Source organism: Cebus imitator, unplaced genomic scaffold, assembly GCF_001604975.1.
Source record: "Cebus imitator isolate Cc_AM_T3 unplaced genomic scaffold, Cebus_imitator-1.0 Scaffold443, whole genome shotgun sequence".
NCBI classification, from domain to species: domain Eukaryota; kingdom Metazoa; phylum Chordata; class Mammalia; order Primates; family Cebidae; genus Cebus; species Cebus imitator.
Window position 1 is genome coordinate 1,466,532 of NW_016107758.1, and position 10,379 is coordinate 1,476,910.

Below are 10,379 nucleotides of genomic sequence, written 5' to 3' on the forward strand. Positions count from 1 at the left end.
TCCGTCCATCCATCCATCCATCCATCCATCCATCCATCCATCCATCCGTCTGTCCATCCATCCATCCATCCGTCTGTTCATCCGTCTGTCCATCCATCCATCCATCCATCCATCCGTCCATCCATCCATCTGTCCGTCCATCCGTCCGTCCGTCCGTCTGTCCGTCCGTCCATCTAACCATCCGTCCGTCTGTCCATCCGTCCATCCGTCCATTTATCCATCCATCCGTCCATCTGCCCACCCATCTGTCCACCCAACTACCCATCCACTCAGCTGTCTACCCGTCCATACACTCATCCACCCACTCTTCTATCCAACCATCCATCTACCCACTCGTCTTCCCATCCACTTATCCATCTACTCACCCGTCCGTGCATCCTCCATTCACCCGTTCACACACCCAACTGCCCATCTGTCCACCCGGCTACCCACCCACTTATTCATCCTCTTATCCATCCATCTATACATCCATCCTTTTAACCAAGCACTCATGTATCCACCCCGCTACCTATCCACTCATTCATCCACTCAACTGTTCACTCATCCATTCATTCATCTGTTCATGCATGCACCCATCCATCTATCCGTCCACCCATCCACCCACCCAGACATCATCCTTCATTCACCCAGATGGAGGGCTCTACCATCTGACTGTTCATCCATTCATCTGTTATTTAAATGTTATTTACTGGGCATCTGTCTGTACCTGGCAGGCACCATTCTAGGCACTAGGTATTGAATTAAACAGAGTCTCTGCCATCAAGGATCCTATATTCTAGTTGGGGGAGCCAGACCATAGACTAGTATGTAACACAATTTCAGGAAATGACAAGGCTTCTGAAGGAAATAAAGCTTGGTGAAGGGAGGAGACTTGTGGGAAGGTAGGCACTTTAGCAGGGTGGCATGAAGTGCTTCTCAGATGAGGTGACATTTCAGCAGAGGTCTGCAGAAGTGGAAGGCATTGGTGACGTAGAATGGGGCTCCCAGGGGCTTCTGCAGAGGCAGCATCTCTGTTCCCTGCTTCCTTCTCTCCTGCAAGAGTCATCCATTCAGTAAGCCGAATGGGGCCCCTGCTCAGGGCTAGGCCCTGTTAGAGGCAGGGATGTGGAGGGAAGAGTGCTCTGTTCTGAAGCTTGTGTGAGCCACACACCAAGGACACGTGTCTGGCTGTCCTGCTTCCTGGGTGCAATCTGAGCTGGTGGCTGGGGACACAGTAGGAGGATGGAGATGCGCCTCATTCTGCGTCTGGCTGAGTGCTCACAACACTGGTGCCCCGGGCAGAGGTGGATGACCTGGGCACCAGGCAGATGAGCCCCCCAACCCTGTGCTGGGGACTGGCCCCTGGGCCTGGCTATGCCTGGGAGCTAGGACCACACTGGAGAATCCCTATCTTGTCAGGGGACAGAGAAAGTGCTGGAACTGACCCACCTGGGTGGAGTTCCAGATCCTCCCTAACGGACCAGCATAGGGCCGCTTGGTGCCCAGCGTCATCCTCTATGGGAGCCACGGTGGGCAGGGTCCATGGGAAGGGCCAGCGGTGGCCTTCGTGAGGCCCCAGTTTTCAGGGGTTAGTTCTGGAGTGGCCCAGCTCTGGGGACTTCCCCTCTGTCAGGGGAGGTGACATGGTGGCCACTCATGAGCCTGTCTGTGTTTGTTCAGGTTGTGAAGGAGCTCTTGACCCAGGGAGCTGACCCCAACCTGCCCCTGACCAAAGGCTTGGGCAGCGCCCTGTGTGTCGCCTGTGACCTGACGTATGAGCACCAGAGGAGCATGGGCAGCAGGCTGGCCCTGGTGAGGGGCAGGAGGGCAGGGTGGCCTTGGTGAGGGGCGGGAGGATGGGTGGCCTTGGTGGAGGGAGTGGTGGGACAGGCTAGTCTTGGTGAGGGGCAGGAGGGCAGGGTGGCCCTGGTGAGGGAGTGGGGGAACAGGCTGGCCTTGGTGAGAGGCGGGAGGGTGGGTGGCCCTCTGAGGGAGGAGTATGAAGGTGGGCTGGCCCTGGTGAGGGGTGGGATGGCGGGATGGCCCTAGGTTGGGGGACAGGCTGGCCCTAGTGAGGGGGCAGGAGAGCAGGAGAGCAGGAGAACAGCCTGAGGGTGGGCTGGCCCTGGTGAGGGGGCGGGAGGTTGGGTTGTCTCTGGGTGGGGCAAGGGAGACGGTGTGTGAGGTGGGCTGGCTCTGAGCGGAGAAATGTGGGGTCTGGGGGCGGGGCCCTCATGAACCCCTCTGCCTGGCTCTCATTCATTCGCTCTGTGTTCTCCAAGCCTTGGTGGTCTAAATGGTGGAGAAAGGACAAAATAGTGTCTGCTTTTAATATTTTACAGGGCTTCAAAAATACGTGGCAAATCCACTCAGCAGGCCAGACAGCAATTCCCGGAAGTCTGTCTCAGTGAAGACAGGACTGGAGATAGATGTAGGCCTCACCTTGGTCCGGCTGCCCAGTCCTGGCCTTCTCAATGGTCCATGCAGCTGCTGGGTGGGGTTTGGGGCGTTGTCCCCTGGCTATAGGAGTGGCTTCTTGGGTGGAAACTCACGCTCGGGAAGTCCTGCCTGCTCTGGAGGCACCTTTGCTGAGCCCTGGGCGCATCCGTCAAGGGTCCCTCCCACGCGGCTCCAAGAACTCTCAGCAGCTTTGGCTCAAGCAGGGTCTCCCCCCGCCCGTGCCAGCCCTTCCTGTGCCCACTGTGGGCACCACCCACGGCCTTGCTATCCTCCATCCATCTCGGCACACACTTCGGTTCTCGCTTGTCTGAGAGAAAGAGGGGGAAGCGGGGGTGAGACTCAGGCGTGAAAGGCTGTTTGACATCACAAAAGGGTCGCTTTACTTAAAAGAAATGAGACTCTTATCTTGAGACGTGGTTTCCACATCCCATTTGAAGGCTCCTGTCCTTCTTCCTAAGACCCTGTTCTGTCTGGGACAGACCGAGTGAGGACGCAGCGGTCGGCTTCCCGTAGGCGGCAGAGGACAGAGTGCCACAGGGCGTGGAGACAGTTGGCACCATTTCTGGACTTGGGGGTGAGAGGGGCTTCCTGATGTGCTTTTGGGGCTTCACCGGGCCCAGGATTGACGACCAGTGTCTTGTTCATCTAAGCCTGTGTGAATAGAGAAAGGACATGGAGACGGGAGAGAACAGAGTTGGGGACAGAGACGGGAGAGGCAGCTCAGAGGGCAGCGTTGTTACGTGTGGATGCTGAGTGGAACACGTGTCTTTGAACTTACGGAATAGCACCTTGTCCGGGGTTGGGGGCTCCCTAGCGCCTTGTCTGGGTTTAGGGGCTCCCCAGCGCCTTGTCCGGGGTTGGGGTTCCCCAGCACCTTGTCCGGGGTTGGGGGCTCCCCAGCGCCTTGTCCGGGGTTGGGGTTCCCCAGCGCCTTGTCCGGGGTTGGGGGCTCCCCAGTGCCTTGTCCGGGGTTGGGGGCTCCACAGTGCCTTGTCCGGGGTTGGGGGCTCCCCAGTACCTTGTCTGGGGTTGGGGGCTCCCCAGTGCCTTGTCTGGGGTTGGGGGCTCCCCAGTGCCTTGTCCAGGGTTAGGGAACCTGATCGTGCTGCCTACCCCCAGCAATGCTGTCTGCTTCCACTAGATATGTGGGAAGGGAAGGTCTCCCTTTTTTAAACCTCCCTTCAATGGTGTCATCTCTGGCTGTGGGAGCCGCGCCCCTGGCCCTGACACCGGCCTGGCTTTCTGATGCATCCAGCTGAACCCCCACACTGCCTATATTCTCACCCCAGACCTGAAATCAGCTGACTGGGCTTGTATTTAGTTATTTGTTTACTGTTTGTTTATTTACTCATTTTAGTTCTTCTCAGACTCACAAAAAAGCAGTACAAGGACACCCTGTGCCCTCGTCTGGACTCACCACTTCCGAGGACCCGCCCCACTGCCCCGAGTCCGTCCCTCTCCGTCTCCGTCTCCCCTGCCCTCCCCTTCAGCTGACGCACTGCAAATCTGAGGCACACAGCCATCCCTGCCCTGCTGGGGAACCCGGGCAGGGGCTTACCTTACGCCACGCCCCGAAGTCCAGACCGGCCAGTCTTCACTCCCAGCCCCAGCACGCCCCTCCGAGCCCCTCCCACCTGTCCTCTGCGACCCAGCATTTCTCCAGGGAAGCCGTCCTTCCGCTTGACCAGCCGACCTGACTGTGTTGGCTCCTGCCCTGGCGAAGGCTGACCTGCACTCCGTAAACCACCACATGTCCCCCGAAGCGGGGTCCTGGAATTGGCCGCTGGGCATTTGGACTTGCTGTCCTGTCACTGAGCTGTTTAACAAACCACGGGACCGTGGGGGCTCTGTGATAGGAAAACCATCCTCTGTGGGTAGTTAGGAACCCTAGTTTATGGAAGGAAACGTGCTGTGCCCCGCGGGGGGGCCCAAAAGAGCCCCTGGACGTGCTTCAGTGGAGGTGCTAACGCCTCTGGTTCTGGCCATGAGCACCTTCAGCCACTGGGGGCTGTCTGCCCAGCGCGCTGTGGAAGCTGGGTGCTCATGGACTGTGCACTGGGCATCATCAAGGCATGGGGTGCCCTCACAGGCTGCTTCTCCAGCCTCAGGCCCAGCTGAGAAGCACCATCAGCCACAGGCCTTATGAGGCTCACTCCCCAGGAGACCAAACGAGAGGCCCTCCCTCCCCTGTGCAAACATGAATCACGCACTTAGGTGTTCCAGGTCCATGACGAATTTCATCAGTGTCACAAGAGGAAGTGTCTGGCCTTCATAAACACGGTCAACATCATAAACAGACAAAGCACACCAAATTACCACAGTGGTGAACACGTTTTTATTATCTGTGTGCCATCAGCCAGTTATGAAAACACTGACATGGCAGAGTCAGATTTGCTTGTCATCTCTACGGCATCTCTGCGTGTATTCTCTTCCATCTTCCTACGGTGACTTCTGCAGGGGTTTTGTAGTCTGTTTAATGGACTGAATTTCTTTTAGATTAAGAGTTCTCCATCTGATCCGGATTTGTCTCTTGCTTTCCAATTTTTTTTGAGACATAGTCTCCCTGTTGTCACCCAGGCTGGAGTGCCGTGGTGTGATCTCGGCTCACTGCAACCCCTAACACCCAGGTTCAAGCGCTTCTCCTGCCTCAGCCTCCTGGGCGGCCGGGATTACAGGCATGCACCACCAGGCCCGGCTAATTCTTGTATTTTTAGTAGAGAGGGGGTTTCACACGTTGTTCAGACGAGCCCTGAACTCCTGACCTCAGGTGTTCTGCCCGCCTCGGCCTCCCAAAGTGCTGGGATTACGGGCATGAGCCCCCGTGCCCGGCCCCTTTCCAGTATTTTAAATCTGTTTCCCATTTCCTCATCGCCTTGGCCAGGTTTAGTGGCGCGTCCCAGCCTGTTCCTGAACCGGACTGCTTCTGCCATGCCTTCTGTACATTTCTGGCAGCTGTACATTTCCCCACAGTAGGGAATGCCCCTTCGTTTGCACCTTGCCATGAGGATTTATCAGGACGGTTATGGGTAACTTGTTTTCATTTTTAGTTTTTTTTGCCAAAATGAGATCATGCCACACATGCCTTTCACAAACATTACAGTACCACGCACATAGCACAGACTTTCCATCGGAATCCCGGCAGGTGTGGGTAGCTCAGTCTGTTCTCACGGCTGTGCAGCGGTCACACCTCCCTCTCCAGAGCTGCTTCATCTTGCAAAACCAAGCCTCTGTCTCCATTCCACACTCGCTCCCGTTCCCCGCCCGGGCCACGGGGCCATTCTGCTTTCTGTCTGTGACTCTGACGCCTCTGGGCGCCTCACATCCGTGGAAGCACATGGTACTTGCTGTGCTGTGAGTGGCTGCTTTCACTCAGCACCGTGTCCTGGAGGTTCATGTATGGGGTGGCCGGCGTCAGGGTTTCCTTTCCTCTCAAGGCTGAGTGATGCCCCTGGTGTGCGGGGGCCACATCCAGCTTCTCTGCTTGCCTGCTGATGGACATGTGGGCTGCTTCCACATTCGAGCTGCTGAGCGGAATGCTGCTCGGGACATGAATGGACACGTTTCTCTTTAAGAGCCTGCTTTCAGTTCTTCTGGTACTTACCTGGAAGTGGGGTGGTGGGTCCTGTGGTGTGATCATTCTATGTTTAACTTTTTTTTTTTTTTTGAGACAGAATCTGGCTCTGTCACCCAGACTGGAGTACAGTGGTGTGATCTCAGCTCACTGCGACCTCCACCTCCCAGGTTCAAGCAATTCTTCTGCCTCACCCTCCCAAGTAGCTGGGATTACAGGTGTGCGCCACCATTCCCAGCTAATTTTTATATTTTTAGTAGAGACGGGGTTTCACCAGGTTGGCCAGGTGAGTCTTGAACTCCTGACCTCAGGTGATCTGCCGGCCTTGGCCTCCCAAAGTGCTGGGATTCAGGCATGAGCCGCGCATATGGCCATCTCAGTGTGGATTTGGTTTGTGTTTTTCTAGTGATGAGCAACGCTGAGCATCTTTTCACGTGCTTATTGCCCGTTTACATATCTTATTTGGAGAAATGTCTATTCATGTCCTTTGGCAATTTTTTGAACGTTTTTTTTTAAATTATTTTTGAGTTTTAGGACATTTCTATATATTCTAGATGTTAATACCTTATTGGATATGTAATTTACAAATATTTTGATATTCAAAAATGCACATGAAGTCCAGCTTACCTACTTTTTCTTTTGTTGCCTGTGCCTTTGCTGTCATAATCGAGAAATCGTTGCCAAATTCAACATCACGAAGCTTCCTCCTCCGTTTTCTTCTAAGAGTTTTCTAGTTTGAGGTAGGAACTTTCACAGATACTTTTCCGTGGCCTCCTGGAGACTCTGGTGCTTTTCTCCATTGCGCTTTCGTGCGATGTGAGTCCACGGAGCCCTCCAGTTCCCCGAAACCCCAGGGGTGCGCTGTCTGCGTGTGCAGAGTTTGGTGTCCTGCTGGCAGAGGCATCCCAGCTCTCTTCTGGTGCTTTCACGCCTGCGTTCCGAAGTGTAGTCAGGCTGCTGTTTTCATTCTTTTCCTTCTTCCTCTTGTTTGGTTTTGGTTCAGCTGCTCTCAAAATAAACCCACGAACACGTAAGCGATGGTGCTGCAGGACCTTGCGCGAGAGGCTGGGGCTGCCTGGGTCCTGGCGATGCCTCAGTCTCCCACCCCGTCTTGCTGCTCAGGCTGCGGCAGAATCTAGTTTCCGGGGTTCTTCCTCTGAATGCTCCCGTGGCTGGGGCAGCGGAAGTGAACTGGCCGTGGTCCTGGAGGGTGGAAGGCCTCGACTGAGGGGCTGCAGGGCTCTGACCCTGGTGCAGACCTCGCCCCGGCTTCCGGGGGCCTGCTGGCCACTCTGCCTTCCTCACCCCATGGTGTTCTCCCTGCGTGCATGTCTGTCTCTGCAGCCAAATGTCCCCTCTTAAAAGACAATAGTCACATTGGATGGGGTGCCGCTCTAAGGACATCTTACTTTCATCATCTGCAGCGACCCTATGTCCAAATAAAGCCATGTTCACAGATCTTTTTTTATTTTTGAGATGGAGTCTTGCTCTTGTCGCCCAGGCTGGAGTGCAGTGGTGCAATTTTGGCTCACTGCAACCTCTGTTCCCAGCTTCAAGTGATTCTCCTGCCTCAGCCTCAGAAACTGGGACTACAGGCACCCGCCACCATGCCCAGCTAATTTCTGTACTTTTAGTAGGGATGGGGTTTCACCACATTGGCCAGGCTGGTCTTGAACTCCTGACCTCAGGTGATCCACCTGCCTTGGCCTCCCAAAGTGCTGGGATTACAGGCGTGAGCCACCATGATTGTCCGGGACTTCAACTTGCCTTATTAGGGGACACAAGTCATAGTTCAGATGGGTGGTCTTGGGAGGTGAGGGGCTCCAGGGGCGTGTTGGTGAGTGAATGGTTTAGCAAAGTGTTTCTCCGTTCTCACCATGGATAAGGTCGTCACACTGGGCAGCCAGGGCCAGGGTCGGAAGATGTCCTGGTGAGCGACAGGCAGGTCAGTAGATGGGGAAGGGCTGTGTCAGGGGAGGAAGGGGTGAGGACATGGGACCTGGGGCAAGAAAGCCCCAGGCCAAAGCACACACTGCACACCCTGCTGGGGCTGGATGTCCCCAGTGGCTCCCAGGGATCGGGGTCAGTGTGGAAGGGTGTGTGGAGACTCGGGGGCTGTGGGGATGCAGAGCTTCCCAGGAATGATGTTTGTGCAGAGGCTTCTCCTGGGATGTTAGGCTAGAGAGGACAAGGTGTTCAGCAGGCTGAGGCCAAGAGGTCAATGGGAGGGGCTTCCGAGTAGCCAGTCCTGGGGGCCCCAGGGCGGGGGGGGGGGCAGGGCGGCTGCATCAGTGCCCAGGCAGAGCTGTCCAGAGATGCTGTCCTGGTGCCAGGACCAAGTGAGGCCTGGGAGCCCTGCATGGACAAGACTCGGGGTGGGGGGAGGTGGGGGTGGGCTGGCGAGTCCCCCAGCAGCATTGGGCAGGGAAGGGTTGGTCCATTGTCCACCCACTTGTCCATCACCACACACCTGTGGTGGCCTGTACCCAGCCATCACTCACCCACCACCTGCTCACCTTCTCCTGCAAAAGGTTTGATGAAGTGGTGGGGCCTCGGAGGGATGTCAGTACAGAACTGATTCACGGGACTTTTGGCAAACTATCATGGCTTCAGCAGGAAGGAGAGTCAGGAAGACTGGGGATCCCGTGGGTGGATCTGGGCGGCCCCTCCTTGGGGCAGTGGAAAATGGCCTCCTTCTCTTTCTGGTACATGTCTTGCTCAGCCTTACCTTGGCCTTGAGGAATCTGTGCATAAACCCCACCCATACCCCCACGCGCCAGGGTATCAGCATCTCAGGCCAGGCTGGCACTGCTGTTGGTGGCATTGGCCACTCCCCTGCCCCACACTGTGCCTGCTGCCATGCCCAGGGTGTTGTGCTCATGTGTGGCTGAGATCGCAGGGTCTGTTTGTGTAGAATGTGTGTTACACGTGGCATAGGGTGTGGGGACCTCGAGGGGGGAGCCGTGTATCCCTGAATTATGGCCTTGCTTGCACTTGGCTAGCAAGGCACCCATGCACTTGGCAGTGAGGCTCCCGCAGACCGTGGCCTGGTTTCCATCCATGCACGTGGGCTGCCCTGAGCCCGCCAGGCCTCCCGAAAGAACTTGCCTCCTCCCCTGTCCGGCGAGGCAGCCTCTTTTAGATGCCGTTGGCTTTGATGAGGTTGTTGTACCTACTGAGCCAGACACCATTGCTGTGCTGTGTGGCCACAAGTCAGGCTCCGCATGCACACATGTGCGTGAATTCACACATTGCAGGCATGCTTGTGCTCACCCACAAACACACATGCGTGTGCATACCCATGTGTGCACACACACTGGCCCTTACACACACTCACGCATGCACGCACACACACTGGCCCTCACTCACACACACACACACATGCATGCATACACACTGGCCCTTACACACACTCACGCGTGCATGCACACACACTGACCCTCACTCACACACACACACTCACGCATGCATGCATACACACTGGCCCTTACACACACTCACGCATGCATGCACACACACTGGCCCTCACTCACTCACGCATGCATGCATACACACTGGCCCTCACTCACACACACACTCACACATGCATACATACACACTGGCCCTCACACACTCATGCATGCATGCATACACACTGGCCCTTACACACACTCACGCATGCATGCACACACACTGGCCCTCACTCACACACACACACTCACGCATGCACACACACACGCTGGCCCTCACTCACACACACACACTCACACATGCATGCATACACACTGGCCCTCACTCATGCATGCATGCATACACACTGGCCCTCACTCACACACACACTCACGCATGCATACATACACACTGGCCCTCACTCACACACTCACGCATGCATGCACACACACTGGCCCTCACACACACTCGTGCATGCATGCACACACACTGGCCCTCACACACACACACGCATGCACACACACACACTGGCCCTCACTCACACACACACACGCATGCACACACACACACTGGCCCTCACTCACACACACACACTCACGCATGCATGCATACACACTGGCCCTCACTCACGCATGCACGCATACACACGCCCTCACTCACACACACACACTCACGCATGCATACATACACACTGGCCCTCACTCACACACTCACGCATGCATGCACACACACTGGCCCTCACACACAGTCATGCATGCAGGCACACACACTAGCCCTCACTCACACACACACACTCACGCATGCATGCACACACACTGGCCCTCACTCACGCATGCACGCATACCCACTGGCCCTCACTCACACACACACACTCACGCATGCATGCATACACACTGGCCCTCACTCACACACACACACATTCACGCATGCATGCATACAC

At 56.0% G+C, this 10,379-nt stretch overlaps 1 protein-coding gene across 10 annotated transcripts in view; it reads left to right on the forward strand.

Moving 5' to 3' along the window:
• ANKMY1 (ankyrin repeat and MYND domain containing 1) overlaps nucleotides 1–10,379 on the forward strand; it is a 78,881-nt gene that overhangs the window by 50,687 nt on the left and 17,815 nt on the right. For 7 of the 10 annotated variants that reach the window (XM_017510757.2, XM_037732174.1, XM_017510751.2 and 4 more), the window contains one exon: nucleotides 1,660–1,791. The exons of the other annotated variants lie outside the window; for them this stretch is intronic. In XM_017510757.2, coding sequence (XP_017366246.2) covers nucleotides 1,660–1,791 — 132 coding nt within the window. The remainder of the gene's footprint in view (nucleotides 1–1,659; nucleotides 1,792–10,379) is intronic. 10 annotated transcript variants of the gene reach the window in all.